General features: G+C 40.9%; 1 protein-coding gene across 4 annotated transcripts; it reads left to right on the top strand.

Moving 5' to 3' along the window:
* Window positions 1-52: 52 nt before the first annotated feature.
* ACOX1 (acyl-CoA oxidase 1) lies at window positions 53-24,083 on the top strand. Of its 4 annotated transcripts, none has more exons than XM_041726610.1 (14): window positions 53-305; window positions 560-719; window positions 11,308-11,468; window positions 13,679-13,786; window positions 14,610-14,729; window positions 14,876-14,991; window positions 15,385-15,554; window positions 16,869-17,031; window positions 17,441-17,631; window positions 18,372-18,551; window positions 18,686-18,791; window positions 18,949-19,092; window positions 19,238-19,444; window positions 20,278-24,083. In XM_041726610.1, exons 1-14 carry the CDS (start codon window positions 197-199, stop codon window positions 20,326-20,328), a joined length of 1,986 nt encoding a protein of 661 aa, XP_041582544.1. In that variant the 5' UTR covers window positions 53-196; the 3' UTR covers window positions 20,329-24,083. The 4 variants fall into 4 exon arrangements, with proteins under 4 accessions (XP_041582544.1, XP_041582543.1, XP_041582546.1 ...); XM_041726609.1 differs by lacking the exon at window positions 11,308-11,468 and adding an exon at window positions 4,489-4,649; XM_041726612.1 differs by lacking the exon at window positions 53-305 and adding an exon at window positions 4,489-4,649 and having other exon boundaries at window positions 581-719.
* The last annotated feature ends 380 nt before the right edge of the window (window positions 24,084-24,463 follow it).

The raw sequence follows: 24,463 nt of genomic DNA, 5'->3' as shown, positions 1-24,463 counted from the left end.
GCCGCGGTCACGGCGCGCACGCCGGCGCCGCGGGGAACCAGAAGGGGCGGGGCCTCGCGGGGGGCGGGGCGAGCGAGGGCGGGGCGAGCGGCGTCCCGGGGCGACTCTTAGGGCCGGGCGCGCCTGGGAGCTGCGGACACCCGTCGTCGCAGCCGCCTCTGCCTCTCCTCTGCCGCTGTCGCTGCGTGTCGCCACCATGAACCAAGACCTTCGCAGGGAGCGGGAAGCCGCCAGCTTCAACCCGGAGCTGCTCACGCACGTCCTGGACGGCAGCCCCGAGAACACCCGGCGCCGCCGAGAGATCGGTGAGGGCGGCGGGCCGGGCCTCCCTCCTTCCCCGAGCGCTGCTCGGGGACTCGCTGGAGGAGGAATCCGGGGTGTGTGTGGGGGCGCTGTGGGGCGCAGGCCGCCCCCACTCCCAGGGCCGGCCTCTGGCGGGGCGCGGGGTGGCGTCCGTCCCGAGCGAGGCCCGCGCTCCACAAACCCGCTGGGCTTCGGGAAGGTGTCACGGAGCCCTGAAGTCCTGTCTTCCACTCGATGCCCTCTCGCTCCCTTCCAGAGAACCTGATTCTGAATGACCCAGACTTCCAGCACGAGGACTTGAATTTCCTCACTCGCAGCCAGCGCTACGAGGTGGCCGTCAGGAAGAGTGCCAACATGGTGAAGAAAATGAGGGACTTTGGCATCGCAGACCCTGAGGAAATCATGTGGTTTAAAAAGTACGTATGCCCTCGCCGAGATCAAGCGCCCACGTCCAAACTTTTTAATTTTAAACGCGCAGCCCGTGGTGTCCCCTTTTCATCGTGCTCGGCGTTGGAAGATTCGGGCTGCTTATTTGCACCCCACTTTCAAGGGTGTGTGTGTGTGTGTGTGAAAAACTGTGTTTGCTTAGGTCTTTAAGTCCTTTAAAGGGATGACGTTTGGAGAATGCTGATGATGAACGGAGAGGTTGCAGTTGTCCTCGCTAATCAGTACCGATTTCATTGGCCCGGGTGTCTCAATGTAGGGTGATTTTTAAATTGCAAAATTGACTTTGCTCTTTGTCACATGGTGGTTTGCTAAATTTAGGGGCGGAATTCGATTTTTAGCTGGAAGACCAAACAGTATTTTTGGAGCAATAACAGGTTGTGTTTCCTTATGAAAGTGTAGCTCTTGAGTTGAAACGGATGGGCACTGTGGGGCAGATGAAGAATGTGAGCGAAACTTTAGAATGAAGTATTTGTAAGAACCCAGCATTCTCGAATCCAGTGGCAGCGTTCAATGGTTCTTGGGCATATGAGACCTGCTAAAAACATGCCTTGGTCCTAATGCTGAAAAGAGTATGTACTTTTTCCAGATCATCTGTTTTTTGTTTCTTAATTAGGAAAAAAGTAAGTACCGGGTTTTTTGTTTGTTTTGTTTTGTTTTGTTTGGCCTTTATCTGAATAAACACTAATGTGATCTGAGTACAAGATTTCTTTGGCCTGTAGCCTCTGTTATACTTCTCATTAATTCCTGGGCACTTCCTTTTTTTGGGGGGAGGGGATCAACGTTTTAGGTGAATTACAGTATTTTCATCAATAGAGATTAAATGATAAGAATGGTGTGTATTCAAGAACCAAGAAAAAGGGAACGTATTACAAGTTCTCCTTGTATGTAATGACAAAATTCTCCTTTATTCTACTGCCTGTAGTATGTTTGGTATCTTAATTATTTTCAGTCTGACCCAGTTACTACTGTTGAGGATAAAATACTCTACTCTGGCCCTTAGGACTGACCTAAGAATTCCTTTCCCTTTTAGTCATAAAATTATATTTTACTTACTTTTGGTAGCCCAAATCAGAGTACTGACTAACTTCCAAATGTTCTTTTTCACTTTTGAAATTTATAACTCATGGCTTGGGGAATATTGAGGTGTAGAGCACCTCCTAGAAGATTGTGTTTCTGAATTACCGAGTTGCGTTTTAGGTAAACTTCAAAAACCTAAAATTTTGTTTTCTTTGTTTTTGTTTTTTTGGTTTTTTTTAAGACAATCCAAAAGAAGGGTTTGTTTTGTTTTGCTTTAAGTGGTTGATGCAGTGTGTTCCAGAATTAGAGTTCATCATGAATGGTGATTCAAAGAATGTAACCAGAGTTGAGTGAAATCACAATGAAATAGAGCAGATTCCTTTCGGTGGTTAAAGAGGAAAGGACATGAGCTATTAGTCTTTATAATTTTTTATGGTATAGACCTTGCTGTTTGGGGGATATAGAGTACAGAGTTTTAACATAGTGTCTCTGGGATAGGACAGGGAGATAACTTACATGAGAGAAAATTGATTGAGACTAATTGATATGAGACTAATGATTGAAAATTAGTCTTGGCAATTACTGAATGCCGTTGAATCCAAGCCCACCATCAATTATAACTCACACCTGAGTTTCATGTACCACTAATAAAGAAAAAGTGCTGCCAGTTAACTATGACATCCTGTTACTTGTGAAATGCACCTGACTTCTTAAATGCTAAGATGGAGGAGGGGATGTTACCAGAACTGGTGAAATATAGTAATATTTATCTTCTGGGAGATTTTGAGCATTTACTGGGTTTATTTACAATTATTTATCTTCTCTCAAAATTTATATATGGGAATATATTGAAGTTGATGGAGTATTAGTGAAATACTTTGGGATTTCTCAACTTGAGCAGTATAAGAACTGTTCTCTCTCCAGTCCTTGGCAAAAAAAACCTTGCTGTTCAGGGAATGTAAAAGTTGATTTTCTAATCTCCTGTCCTGTGATTTTTGTCTTTTAGCTATATTGTTTACTATGAAAAGCAAATTGTAGAATGTTCTTAAGAGTAATTAAAACTTCTAGTGAGTATCAGTCATGGTTTTTGTTATCCTCCTTAGGTTTTTAAAGCTGATTCCTTGAAAAGGTCTTCAGAAGGGATTAAACATAATTTAAAAACAAGCACTGAGATTTTGTTCATGAAGTAGATTTTCAGGCATCCTCAAAAGAATCTCAGTGTGTTTATTAACATAAACATTTGACAGTCTTTGTTTTGTGTCATGAATTTTTTTCTCTCTGAGTTTCCTAGAATTACATTGTGTCAATATCATCATTTCACATAACCGTACAGCCCCCTCACTTCCCTTCTGGTGAACAGAAGTGTCTTTTGTTGCCACCATTTTTGGCACCTAAACTAGTACTTCACTTCCTCACAAACTCTTGTTAAGTTCCTTTCCTCTTTTAGGAAAATATGATTGTTAGGGAATGCTGCGGTGCTCTTGCCTTTGAGGATGTCTACATTTATCTATCTCATCAAGCTTTTGCCTCCCACTTTGGTGAGGTGGAACGTTACTTCTCTATTGTCCAGCAGCAGTAAACTCCTGGTAATCCAAGTTACTTGGAAGCTAACTTACTTCTTGTGTTCATACCCCTCTTTTTTTCCTGTTGCTCTCCCAGGAGAAAGTGACATTAGATATTGGTGTAAAATTATGGAACCTTCAGGTTAAAAGGCATTTTTGATGTTCTGAGCTTGGATGCAGGCATTCCTTAGATGTTTCGGTCCCCAGCACCCCTGAAAAGTGATCTTCCAACCTAAGGGTGGTAGGATTGTTCTTAGGGCCTCCTCAACAATGAATTGGCAGCCTTCCCCCTCTTTCTTTGAATTCATAATGTGCTCATTGGCCAGATCAAGACAGACTGGTGACACTACATCCTATTCATTCCTGGAGGAGTCGTGAAGATTACTAGGTGGTACTTGCTTTGTGTTTTTAAGCTCTTTATATAGATAGGTAGAACAAAATAGGTCCCTGTTAAGGTTTTGAATAGTGTAGCTAAAGCTGACAATTGTATGTGATTTGTATTTCGACTATTTCGCAGATTGATTTATGAGAAAATAATGAAGACAATTTCATTATGATTGGAGTTCTCTTAATCTGGAGTGAATTTCAAAGGTCATCCGAGATAAATGTTTAATATTCTCACATTTCCGCTTACCTATCTGTAACCTCTGAAGACCTTTAGAGATCTGTAGTTTGGTCCTGGAATATATATTTACAATCCTGGGTGTCTGCTTTAGTTATATAGGGAAAGATTACAAAAGCTTTGTTAAGAGCTCTACAAATAAATGTTCTATGGAGTTCCTTTTGATTTTTAAAACAAGTAAAACTTGAAAATAAAGCAAACACACACTCCAAAGAATCCAACCAACAGATGACACCAACAAAAACAAAACAAAAAAACCAAGAGATTTTTAGGCTAAAACAGAATTTGCTTCCTGAATGAAGTGTAGAATTAGAGGAATTTTGGCCCTGAAATGACTTGGGCAGGGAGGGGATAGATAGATACCACTGGATTTGGCCTTTTAGGTGGGAAAATGATACATTTTACATTTAGTTTCTTGAGAGAAGGGTTGAAATTGTCCCAGCCTCAATCCTGAGGGCCATGGTTGTCTGGCAAGAATGGATACTAGAATGCAGTTTCTAGAGTAAGGCTGAGATCCTTTTCTTTTCTCTCCTGTAGAGTTCATTTGGTCAATTTTGTGGAACCTGTGGGCCTCAATTACTCCATGTTTATTCCTACCTTGCTGAATCAGGGCACCACTGCTCAGCAAGAGAAATGGCTGCTTTCATCCAAAGGACTCCAGATAATTGGCACCTACGCCCAGACGGAAATGGGCCACGGTTAGTCCACATTTGAGGGTCAGTGGGTAACCCACCTTAGGATTTAAATTGATAAATGACTCTTGGTGTTTGGTTTTTCCTGCTGCTACACGTTGGGGATTTTGTTTTTCAGTTGTTAAACCTTAAATAAAATTCAGCTTCTCATTTTCCCATAGGTCATTTCCCCATAAACTAGTCCAAGACTCTAGCCTCAAACATCCTTCATTGTTATTTCTAAAAGTCTTTTTACCCTTGCTGCGTATAATCCCATTTTAATGGCGGTTGAGCAGTTTGGGAAGATGGGATTGAAAATGTGGCAATATTACATTGATGTCTAATTATAAAAAAAAAGACTGTTGGAATTGCTTTGAGAGTGTTACTGCCTTAGCAATATCTGGAAGTTGCCCCTCTGCTTTAATGAAACTAAAGTGGGTTTTAAGGGGGGGGGGCAGAGAGAGCATTTAAGTGTCTTACTCTTTCTTTCGTTGCCTACTAGCAGGATTATAAGGCTGTTTGGAAAAAAATTCATGATTCTCTTCATTTAATTACAGCAGTCTTTCTATTATACTTTTTTCTTTACATATTTTTGGACTTTGTGTTGCCAGTCATTCTTGGTTAAATTGTTCATAGAAATGAGGCGCCTGCTGACTTAAGTTGGTTAAACGTCCAACCTGATTATTAGCTCAGATCTTGGTCTCAGGGTCACAAGGTTGAGCGTGTTGGGCTCCATGCTGGGTGTGGTGTCTACTTTTAAAATTTTTGTTTATAAATGGCTGGCTACTTTCAAAAAGTTTTATGTTTGGTCTTAATATGAAAGAGGTTTGTTTTCATAGACAAGGCCATTGGCAGGTTTGGGGATTTTGAATTTGAGCTGCCCAGTTTCATTCCCTAATTTGTCATAAGGCTTCCATTACATGAATAAGGAGAAGAGGAAGAGCATGAAAACTTCATGTTTGTGTTTGATTTGGTGCTTTTTGGTTGGTGAAGTGGTTTAAGGAGAAATGTTCTTTATCATATTCCTCATGAAAACTGCAGATTCTGGTTATGATATTGTCCTGTGAATACCCTGCCAAAAACACCTGAGGCTTTAGCTTCAGGATGGCCAGTACTGAAATAAGCAGCCTGAAGAAAGGTTTCCTAAGAAAAGTAATATAACACTCATACAGGTCTCCCTGTCTGGGGGAGGAAGAGAGAGAGAAAGAGAGATGTAATCTTGAAATACCTTTGTGGTACAAAACCCTTATATTAAGCACGCATCATTGTGATATTTATTTGACTTACAGTCAATGCTATTCATAGGAGGCATAGAGATGTAAATTATTCTGAGGCTAAATGGGTTTATTATGAATGTCTTACTGGCCTAACCCTTCTGTTTCTAAAAAGGACGTTATAAATACATATTTGCCCTAAATTTTGAAAGAGAGGAGGAAACGAGGACTTGAAGTTCCTGGTTTGAGGAGCCCAGAAATTGGACTGAGGTCCTATGTTTTTCTGGGTGAGTTTGCATCTGTTAGTTTTCTTGTATTTGAAGCAACTTTGTCTTAATCTCTGTATTTTAGAGAACAGAGTTGTGAGTTTAGGTCTTGTTTCTCACTGGAATCTTGTCTGTTCCTGTTGATGTTTGTTGTGCTTTGTCCACTGCTGTTCTTTTCCGGGGGCACCAGTCAGTTGGTGATTAATTTGCATCCTGTGACAGTATAGCCTTGTGTAGAATACTAAGTTCTTCGACATCAAAGAGACTGGAAATAGAGCAACTTGTGCAGATGGAAGTTTGACGGTTAAATAGACTTTGGAACATCAACCAGCCAACAAGGATTATCTTAGGTGTTGTGACGGAATTGGCTGTAACTCTTTCAGCTCTAGGTAGCTGCTGAGAAGTGAGGAAGACAGTATTGCCCAGGCTCCTTCCAGGACCCTGAAGAATCTTAAAATTCAGTCCCCTGCATGAAGTGTCCATCATGTGTTTTCTGTCTTCCCTCCTCAGAACACTCACCTGTCTGTAGAGACACACAAAACCCGACACACTTGGTCTGTGGGTCTGTGAGCCTTCATCAAAGGCAGAGGTCTGGGCTGAGGGGTGCACCCTCTCCCCGGGGGTTCTGGTGTTGAAGGGACCGTCTGTGGAATGTGGTCCAGCAAGAATCCTCCTGACCATACATTTCACCGGGTCCCAAAGCAGGTACTGTGTTCAGTCTTCACAGATAATTAATCACTTCAAGTTCTGGCTGCTTTATAGCAATTATCCTTCCCTTGTTTTCTGCTGTTTATTCAGGAAAATTGAGCTTATATAATCAACAGTTATCATCCTTAAAGATTGGTGCAATACGTCTGCACCTTCCCATACTCAAAATATGAACTAAAGCACCTCTCTTCCTTTGAAACTTGAAAAATAGATAGTAAATGTGATTGTGTAAGTCACTAGTCTTTCTCCCCTGTATTTTCACTACCCTGTCTCCTGTCCTCTTTCTTCCAAATGAATCTCTTCCCTGTTGGACATCCTGTGAAACATGATCAGTGGGTTTGGGGGATATTCTAATAATATTCTATTATTATCAGTAACAATATAAACTTCTTTACAAAAACTATGTCCTTTGGGGTTATACTTTGGGAATATCTTTCTCAGAAGTAAATTATACAGTGAAAGGAATGAACACTTTATAGCTTTTATTGCATAGCTTAAGACTTTTCTTGAAACAGAACAACTTTATGGTATATTTGGTGACTTATTAGTATACTGTGTCTCCATAAGCCCCATCAATGTGATTACTTTAAATTTTTTTTTGCTTCTTTAATATATATCTAAGAGTTAAAGTATTAATTTTCCAATGCCAACGAGCTTGGATATCTTGGCTTACTAATTTGTATTTCCTATGTATAAAACTTGGTTCTTCTCTGTTGATTGAATAGAATCTGTACATTGATCTTACATGATTATGTTGTGATCCTTTGGATATTTTTTCTATTGCCTTCTGTTTATTAAACGCTTTAGCCTTTTGGCTCAGGTCATGATCCCGGGGTCCTGGGATCAAGTCCAATATCAGGCTCCCCACAGAGAGCCTGCTTCCCCTTCTGCCTATGTTCTCTACCCCTCCTCTCTCTCTCTGTCTCTTGTGAATAAATAAAAATCTTTAAAAGACAAAAAAACTGCTTTAGTCTTATGTATTGAGTGCATCCTTCTGAGTAGGTCTACATTTTTTCCCTATATCTTGGATTATTATTCTCTAATCTACCATTTTTTTTTAATGTTTAAAGCTTTGACTTATATAGTGTAGGACGATGAATGGATCTCATTCCGTTTTTATGTTTATTAACTAATAGGTTTTTTTCCAGTTCTTTCTGGTTCTTAGCGTTTTATTAATCATTTCAATTTATTTCTAGAACCTTAAAATACATTATATTGATTAGTCCCTTTTGTTTTTCTCCTAACGTCATGAACATTGGTTCATTGTTGCTTTGTAAGCTATTTAAAAATCTGATAGGATAAGCCTGCTGTTGTTACATTTTAAGACCTACGTATTTGGTATTCTCATGTATTTACTCTTCTAGGCAAATTCCAATCTTAATTTGTCAAATTCTAGATTATATCCTAAAAGAATTTCATATCCGTGTTACATTAAATCTTTGTATTTCTTGGGAGGTATTATCTTTATTATTATAAAAGATTGACTTCTCGACCTGGAATTAGCACTTTATTTCCTGTTACATATATCTTCTTTTAATCCTCCTATTAGCTATGGATATTTTTTCCTAATTTAATCTTTAATATCCTGAGCTAAATTACTTAACAAATTTAAATTTTATTGGGTTTGTAAATTGCTTCTCTTTTAACTGAGGTTTCTACTTTAAGCGTCCTAATGGATAATAATGCATCTCCCCCCCTTATAGCCCACAGCTTTTCTAAATTCATTTATTATTGATGGCATTTTATTGTTGATTTCCTAGGATTATAATCATGCTGTCCATAAAGATGCTATTTTAAGTTCTTCCTTTCTTATGTATTATTAACGTAATCACTTTGTCCTCAGCATTGGCTGCCAGCCCTTCCAGCCCTCTGTCATGTAGAAGAAGAGACTGGGAAGGCTTTTTGGTGTTATGGTTTTAGAAGAATTAACTGTAGCGTTTCACCAAAGTAAAATGTTGGTGTTTTGTAATTTTAAAATAAGTGATTTAAAAATAACATATGGGGGATCCCTGGGTGGCTCAGGGGTTTAGCACCTGCCTTCGGCCCAGGGCGTGATCCTGGAGTCCCGGGATCGAGTCCCTCATTGGGCTCCCTGCATGGGGCCTGCTTCTCCCACTGCCTTTGACTCTGCCTCTCTATCCGTCTCTCATGAATAAATAAATAAAATCTTTAAAAAAAAATAAAAATAACATGTGATTTCTATCATGCATAACCAACTTTTTGCAACAAATACTTGATTTAAGTAAAAAAAAACTATCCAGGTCACTTTCACCTTGTAATGTGTCTAAATTTCATCCACTTGTGAATAATCCTTATCTTAGTCACAAGAGACCTTTTTCTCTTAAAAACATTGTTCAGTCTCAAAATAGTTTCTGATTAGAGTAGTTTACCCCTGCCCTACTCAGTGTATTTTGTGGTAACCTTGGCATATGTTATTCTGTTATGTAGCACACTGATGCAGACCCCTCCTGTGAGTCCGATGGGCTGCTTCAAGAGAGGCCCTTCCCTCCCCAAGAATGGCTCTGGATTCTAGTAAGGTGAAATAGTCTTTCAGTCCCAGGCCACAGGGTTCAGTCCTGGTTCCAACAGCCTTCTCCTTTCAGATCCCAGGTGTACATGGATTTTTCTTCCTAGGCACCATTCTTTTAAAAACTGGAGACAGTGGTATTCCTGTTTGTGAGTGAAAGTACTCTCTCAGCACATGAATGTGTTTTTCTGAGGATTTTTCACTATTTTTTTTTTTTTTTTTTTTTTTTTTTACTTTTTATTTTCAAATGGTCGTAAATTCCTAGGAAGTTGCAGAAATGGCACAAAGAGGTTCCATGGACCTTTCACCCAGTTTCCACCAGTGTTAATATCTTACGGGATTGCCATTTGCCCCTTCTAAGGATAGCTGCTCTGATTTTGGGAAGTCTTTCTGGTGCTAAGTCCTGGTTGCACTTCTATGAGAATTTCTCCAGCCAGAAAATGTGATTAGGTAGTGGGATTCTTGTCCTTGTTCTGCCATTATCTTCTTGATCTGAAAGCACTTAACTCACCTCAGCCTGATTTCTTTATAAAATGAGCATGTCAGTTGTACAGTCTAATTTTTATGTAACTGAAAGCACAACCACCCAACTGGAAGACATAACTCATCAGCCCTCGCCTAAGCTGTGTGCCCTGGTTATTTTCCTCCTTACTTTCTGAACAAACTGAGAGATTTTATTTATTTGTACTTATTTATTTTTTTTAAGATTTTATTTATTTGAGAGAGAGGGCACCAGCAAGGGGGAGGGGCAGAGGGTGAGGGAGAAGCAGACTCTGCTGAGCCGGGAGCCTGGCAGGGGGCTCGATCCCAGGACCCTGGGATCTTGACCTGAGCCAAAGGCAGATGCTTAACTAACTGAGGTACCCAGGTGCCCCCAAACTGTGAGATTTTAAAACTGAAATGTTGTATAGGCAAAATTTCTAAGCTCATTAAAGAGAATGATAAGAGCAATATAGAGTCGATTAAGCTAGAGCTAGAAGTTCAGTGGGATGCTAGTAATGTGGAAAGATAATGAAAACATATCAGTTTCCTATTGGAAATAAATTCACACGGAAGTCTAGGGATCTGCAAATTCTAAATGGAAAAGAATGACTTTAGAAAGTGGATTCAGGGGCACCTGGCCAGCTCAGTAGTAAATAAATAAAAGGATTCAGAATTACTAAAACTAAGATGTTTATTATCATTAGTGATAATTCCCATATAATTGGCTTGTTATGCATGAATCTGTTACGTGTAATTATTATTATGGTCTTTACTAGAAATTGCGTATCTTTTTTAATTCTGAAATTAATTATTGGGTGAGGAGCACTGTCAGTTTTTGTATTAAATTGTTTCAGTAGGGCATGGCTGGTTATTTGTGATGAATCTGAAAGAAATAACCAGATTTTTCAAAAAAAGAACAGATTTATGTAAGAAATGTGGATCTATGCTGGATGTTTTATGGACAAACCGGAAGGATTCCAGCCTAGAAGCATTATTGAAATTGCATCTAGGAAAGCCTTTCATCTAGGGGAACATATTGTCAGCCTGAGAGAATAGAGTTCTCCTGTCTGACTTCCTCAAACCAGAGTAAATCATTGTACAACTTAAATTCTCCATTCCGTACAACCTCTTCCGATTTTCTAATTTCCTTTGATTTAATTGCAAGGCTGGACTCCTCTGCCTGACTTGCATGTTGGTGCTGCACGGGCTTTGGAATTGGGAGCCAATCCTCACCAAGATTGATGGCTTGAAAGCTGAGTAGCCTAAAAAAAAAAAACTTCTCTCACCCACTTAAGAAAAACGAAATTTGCCAAGAGTTTATTCAAGTAATACAGAAAGGGGCAGTGCTCCCACCCATTATAAAGTCCACCCAGTTGCTTCATACTTACAGATTTTTTTTCTCCTTCCCCTTACTCTGTTCACATTGGTGATTATCTCACACCTGATGACTCTTCTCTCAAATACCCATCCTTGGTGTTTCTCCGAAGTTTTGTGCACCGAGGGCGGCCTGAGCCTCTGGATCTCCACTTGGGCATGTTCTTGCCTACTTTACTTCACCAGGCAACCGCAGAGCAGCAGGAGCGCTTCTTCATGCCTGCCTGGAACTTGGAGATCATTGGCACTTATGCCCAGACAGAGATGGGCCATGGTACGGTGCATTCGGTCTACCTTCTGGGTTGGGCGGGTCCCCGCAGGCTTAGCAGATGTGGAGAGCCCACCATGTGTTAGCAACAGCACATCCACATACTGTGTGTGGTCTTTCTGCAAAGGCCGGGTTCTTCACACATACAGGTCTTGGTGAAGACATTGCTTTGGTCAGTGGAAATGAAACATTATGTTGTCACAGAGATAATGCTGATTCTCTTTCACGGTTCCCCCTGAGTAGTTCAAGAATTACAAATCAGGATTTCTTTACCAAGTGGTTTTTCAGGTTCATTGGAGTTGTATAGAATTTGTGTGCGGGTAGAACCTGAACCCACCTTTTTTTCTTTGTTACTGATTACCTTTGCTACAGATACCTTAACAAACTTGCACAAATCCCAGAAGAAACCCAGATTGATAGTACAAGTGCTCTTTGACTTGCTTGAGGGAAATTAGTGGCTTATATAACCATAATATGAGCATTTCATACCTTGACCTTTTTTGTGCCTTGGTTGAATAAATTCCTTTAAGTCCTGAAGGTAGCTTGGCCAAAAATTATGAAAAATAAATTAAGCCGTTCTTCCAGACAGTTGGTTTTGGAGGCAGTGGCTATCCGGCAGTGTTAGCCGGTCTGAATTGGTATCTCTGTTCACTGTTCATCTCATTCTGTCTTCTCTTTTCCTACTTGGAGGTTTCAGAAAAAGAGATCAAATGTGTATTTGCCACATTCTCATGTTCTGTGCAACTTTATCTTGATTTTATAGCTAATTTGGCTCTTGGTGCTTAGCCATATTTTACAGGATTTTCACAAGACCCAGAGTGGGGTGCTGTTTGGTTCCATTGTGCATCTGCAAACATTTTGTCATTATCTGTTCTGTTACTCTGTTACTTTTCCTATAAAAACTTCTTTGTTGAAAATGTTTGGTTCCTGATGCTCCTCTTATAATGGAGAAGGTTGTGGATCACACGTGAAGTGACCATTTCTGTTACTCAACTTGGAAGTTTCTAAATGTTTCAAAGTTTTAAGTGTTTATGAGTCCTGGCATTATCTATGTGTTTGGGAAAAGGTTCTCAGCATTTGCTTCAGGATAGTATTCCTAGAGGGAGTGTCACTTAGAAAATTTTTCTGTAACTGTTTTTCAAATAATTTTGGCACGTTTGTATTAGGATTGAAAGCATGAATCTTTGTCCATCTCCAGTAAACATATGACACTGGGAACTCTTCCTAGTTGCAGTCATGAACCAGCCAGGGTCGAAGTTAAGGCCTGGCGTTGGAAATCGCAGGGTGTAACCAGACCTTATCCTCAGACCTTTAGAAATCAAAGTCATTGTTCCAGGTCTTTTTTCCCCATAGTCGTTATATTTTTTTAAAGTCTTGTTTTCTGGGAATCCCTGGGTGGCTCAGCAGTTGAGCGCCTGCCCTCGGCCCAGGACGTGATCCTAGAGTCCCGGGATTGAGTCCCACGTCGGGCTCCCTTCAGGAAGCCTGCTTCTCCCTCTGCCTGTCTCTGCCCCCCCCGCCCTTCTCTCTCTCTCACATGAATAAATAAAATCTTAAAAATAAATAAATAAAGTCTTGTTTTCCATTCTACCAATCACCCTGAAGTAGGTCCTTAATTTATAGGAACTTTGGCTGGAGTCTCTTTCTATTATCTCTTATCTTAATCTTTGTAAGTAGAGAAGTCCGGAATGTTGAACTGGTGTGGTGGACACCATACATGAGTTGAAATTGGCATACGTAGGGATGTTAATTTAAAAGGGCAGTTAACTTCCCTGTTACATTCATATCATATGATCTTGTGAAAATACGATTCTGAATAGCCTTTACAATTTTTTTTCGGTTGATCTAAATAGAGGTGTAGTAATTCAAGTATAGAAATAGAATATGCTTGACATTTATATTTTCACCATGATAGGAACTGTCTGGTTTAAGTACAGGAAGTTACGGAGCACCTGGATGGCTTAGCAGGTAGAGCATGTAACTCTTGATATTGGGGTCAAGAGTTCCAGCCTCGTGTTGGGTGTAGAGTTTACTTAAAAAAAAAAAAAAAAAAGTATAGGGAATTATGTATCTTGGTTATCAACTATTTGTAGCTTATCTACCAGTGTCTTATTGTCATTAGGGTTTGTTGTTCTCTGAGATACTAGAGCTGAAAGGACAGGGCAGGAGAATTTTACCCATATTTTATCCAATGTGAATGTAACTTATTTCCTTAGGAACTCATCTCCGAGGTTTGGAAACCACAGCCACTTACGACCCTGAAACTCAAGAGTTCATTCTCAACAGTCCTACTGTGACCTCCATCAAGTGGTGGCCTGGTGGACGTATGTGAATTTTTTTTTTTTTTTTAGCATTTATTGGATGTTCATTGGAGTCATTACAAGATTGTGTTTAGAATGTAGAGCTTATATGAGAATATAATTTTGAAATAAAGAAAAACTTCTGAAGTCTTAGACTCTTCTCAGCTGTTCCCAGTCTCTTACAGTGCATGTGGGAGACCTTCCTCCATTTACAAGGCACAGAAAGGACGGCTGTCTAACTCTTTTCTTAATTTTTCAATCTGAACATTCCCATCATTACTACAGTTTCCTTAGTCACCATTTAAAGCAGCTTTAAAGCTGTGCTCTCTGTGTGGTTATAAGTAATTTAAATGTAAATAGCCACATGTGGCTAGTGGCCACTGTTTTGGAAAGCACTTTATTAAGAAAGAAAAAAAAATTAAGATTCTTGTGGTTATCTGAAAAAATTTTTTATGTGACCAAATAAGAAATAAGTGGAAAAGAAAGTAAAGTCTTTTTTTTTTTTAGTAAAGTCTTTCTAAAAATGAAGAATTACTATCAAATCAGCAAGCTGTATACCTTAAACATATAAATATTATAGGTCAATAATATCTCAAAATTTGTATAAAAGCTTATATAAACATAAAACGGAGGATTACTTTGCCAAATCCAATAAATTTTGATGACTATCAGCTTACGTGAATTTCTTTCTGAAAACTGGATGTGGTGCTGTCATAAGCCTCTTGGCTATACTTTATTGATGAAGGCCAGTATTTAACATACAGTTTTTCCCCATCTTTTATTTCTGTCCTTTGAAACTATAAGAGAGTTTGCTCACTTCTCTCTCCTGTTCTCTTTGATGTTACAGTTGGAAAGACTTCAAATCATGCAATAGTTCTTGCCCAGCTCATCACTAAGGGGAAATGCTATGGATTACATGCCTTCATCGTACCTATTCGTGAAATTGGGACCCATAAACCTTTGCCAGGTTAGAATTGTTTGTCTGATGTTGAGATGAAAAACCAAACCGATCACTTTCTTCTGCAAGAAGTATAGCACACGATGAAAGAGGCCAGGGCAAGCCAGGAATTGCAGAGCATAAACATCTTGTGACTTTCCTTTCATCTGTGGTAGGTATTACCGTTGGAGATATTGGCCCCAAATTTGGCTATGATGAGATGGATAACGGCTACCTGAAGATGGACAATTATCGTATTCCCAGAGAAAACATGCTGATGAAGTATGCCCAGGTATGCCCAGATATATTGAGAGGAGCAGAGGTGTCAAACAGGGTTTTGGCAGTTCTAAATAACCACAAGGTTGGAAGGGTCTGTTCTTTTAGAAGGTAGTAACATATTTTTATTTTTGATGCTTCTTTCATTAACGCCAGTGAAATCAGAAGCATTTGGCAGGTAGGAGGAATGTATTCTAGTTTGCTAAACCAGTGGGTCTCAAACTTGAACATGTGTCAGAATCACCTGGAGGGTCATTGAAAGTAGATCAGGGTGGGGACTGAGATCTCGTATTTCAAGCAAGTTCCCAGGACATGCTGCCATCCTGGGAACCATCCTTTGAGAATCATGATCTCAGACTGCCTCTCGGGTTTCACAGAAGGAAGTATCAGTCCCGTGTTCTTTGTCCAGGTAAAGCCTGATGGGACGTACGTGAAACCCGTGAGTAACAAGCTGACCTACGGGACCATGGTGTTTGTCAGGTCCTTCCTCGTAGGAGAAGCTGCTCGATCTCTGTCCAAGGCTTGCACCATCGCCATCCGATACAGTGCTGTGAGGCACCAGTCTGAAATCAAGCCAGGGTAAGGGTGGCATCTGAGATGGGCTCAGTGCTGAAGACCTACCTTTGACCCCATTCAAATATCAAAATTCCCAAATGTGATCTAGTGAATGCTCATTGCCCATTCAAACTTAGCTAAGGTGGCAGTGTGCTGGGTCTGCTACTTAGAAACAAAACTTCCTTTTCTTTTTTTTTTTTTTCCAAAGAATATATGTCCTTTTTTTTTTTTTTTTTTTTTTTTTTTTTTTATTTATTTATGATAGTCATACAGAGAGAGAGAGAGAGAGGCAGAGACACAGGCAGAGGGAGAAGCAGGCTCCATGCACCGGGAGCCTGATGTGGGATTCGATCCCGGGTCTCCAGGATTGCGCCCTGGGCCAAAGGCAGGCACCAAACCGCTGCGCCACCCAGGGATCCCAAAACTTCCTTTTCTTAAGTAGAAAGATGAGGGTAGCCATATTGTTTTTTAACCTTCTAAGAAAAACAGCAATATTTCTTGAGCTCTATAAATGAAATGTTTAGAACACTAAAGGCAGGGACACCTGGTGGCTCAGTGGTTGAGTGTCTGCCTTTGGCTCAAGTCGTGATTCCAGGGTCTTGGAATCGAGTTCTGCATCAGGCTCCTCACAGGGAGCCTGCTTCTCCCTCTGCCTGTGTCTCTGCCTCTCTCTCTGTGTATTCTCTTATGACTAAATAAATAAAATCTTTAAAAAAACAACAACTAAAGGCAGTTTGAACATCCTAATTGCTCCTGACAACTATGAATTGAGGGTGGTGAAAGTGGCATGGAACAGGACTCCCTATTGTCCTCATAGCCATAGTTTAGTCTTACTGCCTTTCACTTGAACGGGACTCCCTGATGAGCTTTTCAACTCCTATAGAAGGGATAAAGAAATCGGTAAGACCTGATGTCTTAGATGTCAGACAGTTAACTCTGTGCATTGGGTCTTCTCCAAAATTATGGTTAAAATAACTTCTTCAGCCATCTAGTGTGTTAGAATTTTTTTATCATTGCCTTCCTTCTGTGAAGTTAACTTTGATTTTTGTATGTTGCTAGGAGATAAGTTTCCTTAGTCATGTACTGCAAAGACTAAGATAGATAGGAATTTCACAATTCAAACATTCTTTCCAACAAGGCGATTGAGAGCATGGTTTCCTGTAGCCAGACAGCCTAGATTTCAATTGAGAATCTGCCATGTATCTGCTGTGTGACCTCAGGCAGTTTCTTAATCTCTTGTTTTTCCCTCTGGAAAGTATGTCAAAGTATTTAGACCAGAATCTAGTGCATATTAAGTTCTATGTAAGCTTTTACTTTTGTTTTTCCTATATCCTTTAGTGAAGCAGAGCCACAGATTTTGGATTTCCAGACCCAGCAGTATAAACTCTTCCCACTCTTGGCCACGGCCTATGCCTTCCAGTTTGTAGGTGCGTACATGAAGGAGACCTACCACCGGATTAATGAGGACATTGGCCACGGGGATCTGAGTGAACTGCCTGAGGTATGTCTACTCATTGGCTTGTGGGCACCCTTCTGTTTGATATTTGCTGTTGGATAATATCCAGAGAAAACGAAACGTTGGAATTTCTTGAGAAGAATCCATGTATTCTCAAAAGAAACAGCCATTTGTTTAACTGGAAGTGGATCAGATACGAAGATATGTGGGATTTGTTTTAAATTTCAAAGCATAGTACCGTTGGATGTTTGCTTATCAACGGAACATAAGTGGCGACTCTTTTGCCAAATGGAACAGTTTGGAAGGGAGGGTCAGAACAGTATTAATTCAGGCCATTGAGATGACCGAGTTTCAGTTTGCACACATGCCAAGTGATGTTGAGAGTGACCGGCACGGTTAGGTGAGGAAGACAGCTGTTTGTGGCAGCTCTGACAGCCTGAGCTTTCCCCTCCAGCTCCATGCCCTCACTGCCGGGCTGAAGGCTTTCACCTCTTGGACGACAAATGCTGCTATCGAAGCTTGCCGGATGGCTTGTGGCGGGCATGGCTACTCTCACTGCAGTGGCCTCCCAAATATCTATGTCACTTTTACCCCCACCTGCACCTTTGAAGGAGAGAACACTGTCATGATGCTGCAGACGGCTAGGTAAGAATCTGATCCGTGCTGTATTGGTTGTAAAAACATTTGAGGGGCGCCTGGGTGGCTCAGTCAGTTAAGCGTCTGACCCTTGGTTTTGGCTCAGATCGTGACCTCAGGGTTCTGGGATCAAGCCCTGAATCAGGCTCCCCACCCAGTGTGGAGTCTGCTTAGGAGTCTCTCTCCCCCATCTCTCTCTGCCCCCTTCCCCCACCTGCATGCATGTGTGCGCGCTGGCTTGCTCTCATTCTCTCTCTCTCTCTCTCTCTCTCTCTCTCTCTCTCTGTCAATGTTTGGTGGGGTTTTTGTTTGTTTTTGTTTTTTGTTTTTTGTTTTTTTTTATAAAGAATTTTATTTTATTTTATTTATGATAGTCACAGAGAGAGAGAGAGAGAGGCAGAGACACAGGCAGAGGGAGGAGAAGCAGGCTCCATGCACCGGGAGCCCGACGTGGGATTTGATCCCAGGTCTCCAGGATCGCGCCCTGGGCCAAAGGAAGGCGCCAAACCGCTGCGCCACCCAGGGATCCCTGTTTTTGTTTTTTAATGTTCCTGTTCCCATGTTTGCTCTTCATGTTATATTTGTTCCTGAGAGATGTAGTTTTGCCTCCCATCCTTACCCATTGATTTTATCTTGTGGTCAGCAGAGCAATTACAAAGCACCTTTTACATGCTTAAAGTCATTGGAAGAATTTCTCTGTTTTATGAGAAGCGTAGTCACCGAAAGCATGTCCACTGGTGATTTTTTAGGTTCCTGATGAAAAGTTATGACCAGGTGCACTCAGGGAAGTTGGTGTGTGGCATGGTGTCCTACTTGAATGACTTGCCCACTCAACGCATCCAGCCGCAGCAGGTGGCAGTGTGGCCGACTGTGGTGGACATTGACAGCCCTGACAGTCTCACAGAAGCATATAAACTTCGAGCAGCCAGGTGAGGCCACCCTGGAGAGCTGGGACCCAGCAGCTGGGGACCTCTGGGAGACTGGGACCCTGATGGAAGAGCGGGAGGCCTGAGCACTGCTCAGTGTTTCCTGCAAGCTCCAGTTTTCTTTCATTTCTTGACAGATTAGTAGAAATTGCTGCAAAAAACCTTCAAAATGAAGTGATTCGCAGAGAAAGCAAGGAGGTAGCCTGGAACCTCACTTCTGTTGACCTTGTTCAAGCAAGCGAGGTCCGTGATAACCCACTCACCCTCTCTCGCCTTCCCCCTCTCTGGCTCCATCCCTCACCCTGGCCCCCAACCCATTTTCTTACTACAGAAACCCTTATTGCTCGGCGGTGCATCTTTTCAAAGGTTCTCTCACTCTACTGTTTCTTTTTTTATCTAGGCACATTGCCACTATGTGGTAGTTAAGCTCTTTTCAGAAAAACTCCTCAAAATTCAAGATAAATCCATCCACACTGTCCTAAGGAATTTATGTCTCTTGTATTGTCTGTATGGAATCAGTCAGAAGGCAGGGGATTTTCTTCAGGTGAGTACTTTTGAATTCAGGTCCTTTTTTTGTGGTAGAAAAGCCATCAAAAGCCATCGTCTACATGATATTTGTGTGCACGCACATCTTTCTACATGTCCTTCTGCATGTACGCATGTACATTTGCTTGTTTTATCTCTTCTAGGGAAGCATCATGACGGAATCCCAAATTACCCAAGTAAATCAGCGCATAAAGGAGTTGCTGACTGCAGTTCGTCCAGATGCTGTTGCTTTGGTTGATGCATTTGATTTTAAGGATGTGACACTCGGCTCTGTGCTTGGCCGGTATGATGGGAATGTGTACGAACATTTGTTTGAGTGGGCCAAGAAGTCTCCACTGAACAAAGCAGAGGTACAAAAAAATTGTGTCTTTCCACCTTTTGAAATTCTTCACTTAAATATTAAGGCAGGAAGGATCTCAGAGTTGACTCCTCTGGGAAAGCTTTGGAACCTCTTGTGGCTTTTTTGAACACTTTATTTGAGTAACAGATTCAGAAGGGAGCTGGGTTGTTCCCACAGTACACAGGTCTTTCATTTCCTTGACCATTTAATAACTGTTGGACATGTTCACACATATACAAAACTAGAATACTGTAATACACCCCTCTCTCACACTTCAGTGACCGCCTGTCTACTCATGGCCATTGTGTTTCATCTGAACACCCCGTACCACCACCCCCACCCACTGTCGCGCTGGGGATCATTGTAAAACAAATCTAAGATATCAGATGACTTTATCCATAGGCATTTCAGTATGTATCTCTAAAAGATAAGAACTTTTTTTGAAAACATAACCATGGTGTCCTTACCCCACCTAAACTAATGAAAAATAATATCATGAACTACCCAGTGTCCAGATTCCCCAATTGACTCCATTTTATTTTTTGCCCCTTCAGTTTTTTGAATCACAATCCAAATAAGGTCCGGGTACCTTCTTGGTTAACAGTATGCTAGTTTATGGGCACCTCAGTGGTGAGTGTCTGCCTTTGGCTCAGGTTGTGATCCTGGTGTCCTGGGATCAAGTCCTTCATCAGTCTCCCTGCAGGGAGTCCACTTCTCCCTCTGCCTGTGTCTCTGCCTCTCTCTCTGTGTCTCTCATGAATAAATAAAATCTTAAAAAATATATATGCTAATTTACACTGCAGGCTCCTCATTAATAATTCTTTCTCTCTCTCTTGCTTGCAGGTCCATGAATCTTATTACAAGCACCTAAAGCCACTGCAGTCCAAGCTCTGAAGGGTCATGGTGACAAGTTTCATTTGCTCCAGAAACAGCTGGAGCCCCTTACACTTGCTACACAAATCTGCTTGGAATCTTTACCAAATTCAGAAAGCTATAGAGCAAATGATAAATTGAGCCCTTTCCTCTTTTTATAAATGAAGACAAAAATGAACAGATTTCAGAGATTAAATGAAAAAAAAAAACAGATGTGTTTTAAGTGCAATTAACACTGCAAGAGACCTGTCAAGCATCAGAAAGAGCTTTAAGAAATGCAGCATGACTTCCATTTGTAGTGCTGCTGATCCCAGTAGGCCATGACTTTTGATAATTTGTAGAATTTAACTACTGAGTAGTTAATTATTTTCACTTAATTGCTAATCACTGGATCTATAAGTGTTTTTAAGCAAAGGTATTTTTTAAGTGGGGTAGAGCCCTTCCCACCTTTTCTCCTCAATGTTCTACCGCTCCTGCCATGGGCCCTGGCTAAGAAGCAGGACTGAAGAGAAGGGATTTGGGGAAATAGACTAATAAGGAAACCTAGTGTGAGTGAATCTGTGCCTGAACCATTGACACGACTTCCGCCTGCTTGCCCCTCTTTGCCAACCTGTTTCCACCTAACTATTCACTGTAGCATCTTTCCAGCATCTTTTCAGCATGGGTCTAGCATAGGATCACTGTCCCGAGTAATTAGGAATTAATCTTCCACTCGAGGGAACTTGAGGGAGCCCTAAATCGGCAGTGTAGTAGCACAACAGATCACTTTGTCCCAAACTTCTTGGGAAGGGGCAAGAAGCAAAATTATTTCCGCATTTGACTTTTGGCAACTGATGGCTCCTCCATCAGTGGTGATTCTTCTCCCTCCCCCTTTCTCTGTCCTGAAAGAGATGCTAAGAAAGGAGAAGAAAGGGTCACAGTTCCTTCACAGTAGAATGAATATAGGGAGAGCTCTCTCAGTGCAGTTACTATGACTGTGGAATGTCCATATCAACTGGATATCCTGGAACAATCCAGATTTTCTATATTCTGTCATTTGGCATAAGCCATTACAGTGCTGGGAGGTCACAGTGTCTGGCAGTACAAAGATAGAAGCATTCCTCTGGCCACCTCTTCTGCCCAGGAATAACCACAGAAAACTCCTTTGACAAACCAAACCTGATTTTTGGATATGAGTCATCGAATCAATGTAATCATCAAAACTATGGCTAATGGATAAATGCAAGTTCCACAGAATCTCTTTCTTAAAAAAAAAAAAAAAAAAAAAGAATCTCTTTCTTACTGTACATTGGCTTTATTTTCAGTTTGTTTCCAGGAGCTTCATCTGAACTGACATTGTCCTTTGAGCTGGAATCTAATTTACACAATCATTTACACTTAAAAGGTTAAACATGGACTACTTAATGAAGTTTTTTCTTAAAATTGATGTAAAAACATTACTTGACTTTCTTTTTTTAACCTGTTAATAACTGTGACATTTGCCTCGTAAAACCAGTTCTAGAATCAGTCTTGAGAATGTAGTAAAATTCAGGGGAAATGTCATTTCTACCTTGGGACCTGACAAAATCTATCCCAGTGGAACCAGTAATAGGAGATTTTGATGGCCTGCAGAAATACTATCTGTTGACAAACCTTAATCTCCACCGAGAGAGTTGACTGGGAATTGTTTTAAGATTGAAGTAATAAGCACTCTGTTCATTTCTTTGGGATATATCTTGATGATAGTTCAGATTCTGGGAAGTAATGGAGAGGAAATTGCTTAATAATTGACGTGTTATATGTAGAATTGCTTCAAAATTAGTGAATTAGTTTATTCACAGATTAACATCTGTAGTTGAGATCTGAGAGTGTTTGAACTAACACCCACCTAATCCAGCTGCATGGATCTGGGATCTATCTAGGCAGGTTTGAGTAAGTTGTAGGCACTACAGAGCCACCTTCCGTCCAGCACCTTGAGTTTTATTTAAAAGCGAAATCTGATACTTGATACTAGTTTTAATTAACCTTTGAATTTTTGTCTTGTACTGTAACAGTAAAACCTCCCTAATTTGTACTATTGTGAGGGAAAGAGAATGCCACATGATTAAACAAGTTCAAGTTATGAGGAATTTTAAGGTACAGATTTATGAGGTTATTGGGTGGAGGTGACACAAAAAACAAAGCGTGCTCTCACCAGCGCGGGAGTGCGTACCTGGTGGCAGCTCTGCAGCTCTTAAAGGAAGCAGCAGATCCAGTTTGCTCTCCCAAAGAAGCCAGGTCTCTGCTCCAGAAAAGCTTGGTTCTTTTGTGAGCCATTCTCACAAAAAGTACAAAATTTCAACCTACTCCTCTAAAATGATAAATGCTAAGATAATTGATGAGATTTTTTTTCTATTAGATATTGACAGAAGCCTTTAAAAAAAAAAAGTAGTATGAACAGAACTCAAAATTGGAATTTTGAAGTTTAACAGGATTTTGCTTTGTGTTGGATGAAGGTTGATTCCTTCTGAAGTGTTTGGAACTCTACTTTATGCTCTACTAGATATATTCTGAGGAGTATTTCAGTGTTTGGACATTAGTGGTTTCAAAGCACAGTTGGTTCCAAATTTGGCCTCTGGGGCTTTTCATGTTCTTAAGAACATAGCAGTGCTAAACATCAGCTTATCTTCAGAACATTGGCTTAATTGCAACATTAACTATATTCACATGCTTTCCAAGGACTCCCTGCCTGTAATTTCAGCTTTTATATACCTGGAGGCATTTTATATTTCCTAAACATGCTAGATCGTAATTTTTGGATTTTCTTCAGTGCAGGACTTTGGCTGGGGAAATATGACCCATTCAAATTCATGAGGAACGGAAATTGTTTAGGTGGTTGAGGCTCACAGTCCCTCCCGACCCTTTCTGAGCCCTTTCCATCCATCATATTAGGAAGGAAAAGATTAGGTGCAGGTGTGCACACCTGCTAATCTTTATAAATGTAGGAAGTATGCCTGGGGTTACATGCCTTCAAGCAGTACCAGGAAATGAATTCTGAGACCAAGAGTCTTTTGTCGATTCTCCTTACTTGGATAAAGATTCTGATCGTTTTCATGAAATATTGCAGAGATCATTGCAGTTAAGTATTTACTACTACGTTCTTGGAGGAGTCAACCAAGTCACACTGTAAATGGCTAAAATGATTTTTTTATCTTAAAATATCAATAAACTTTTAACTATGTACACTAAATTCTCACTATTACTGTGCTCCATGATCCTAAACAGAGACATGTTACCAGGTGTTAGCTGTTGCAGACCTGCAAATTGCTAGATTCCAGGGTGTTTTTTTATTATTTTGCTTTAAATTTGAGCCATTGATTATCTTAGGAAGATCACGAAAAATTGGGAGTGATTTTAAGAATTCTGAACCAAAATAGGTTGTTTTGCTACAATACTGTTGACTATGTCATAGTTTAGGTAGCAAACATCTTCCACGTGTTCAGACAGCTGACCACTTTGTAAACACCCTTTTATTTCCAATTGCTGTGGATTCAAGGAAATTGTATTCTTCAGAGTGTATAATTACTTGCTTTTTCCCTTTTAATGTTAGGGTTTGCGTTCTGTTCCTACCTGACAAGTTGCATTAAGCATGTATTGTTACCCATCCCTGGCTGGACCTGTCAGTGGAGGTGCACGGGCCCAGAACTTGGCTGGTCCCTGCTTGGCTTGGGCTGCGGGTAAGCCAAACCACTACCTTCCTTTTCCCTTGTAAAACTGAAAGAAAAAAAAAAATCCTTAATAAAACCTTGTAATTAACACACAGCGCGTTGGGTGCCTTTATTGGGTGGCAGTGTTGGGTTATGTTTTGGCTCCGCAACTTTTTCACAACTGAGCCTATAGGTCACAGCTACCTAAACTTTGGGCTGTGGGACCCATGCATAATTGTTCGTTAGTTTCACACGTCAATTTCCCAATCTTCATACATTTCTCATGCCCTCCACCCGGCCACGAGTCAGCTCTCAGAGGAGGTCCTGGAACACAGGTCCCCAGCAGTCCCCCAGGAGGCCGAGAGGAGCAAGCCGAACAACTCGGGAGTCGGACACCCTCCTTCCCAAGCGGCGTAGCGGCGGCTCCTAGCAACGCGCGGGGCCACGGACAGAGGCCTGGCCTCCACTAACGGCCGTGGCGCGGCACTCTG

The sequence above is a fragment of the Vulpes lagopus genome, chromosome 12 (assembly GCF_018345385.1).
Source record: "Vulpes lagopus strain Blue_001 chromosome 12, ASM1834538v1, whole genome shotgun sequence".
Taxonomy (NCBI): Eukaryota; Metazoa; Chordata; class Mammalia; order Carnivora; family Canidae; genus Vulpes; species Vulpes lagopus.
Note: the sequence above shows the minus strand (reverse complement) of the source record. Positions and strands in the feature narration are given on the sequence as shown.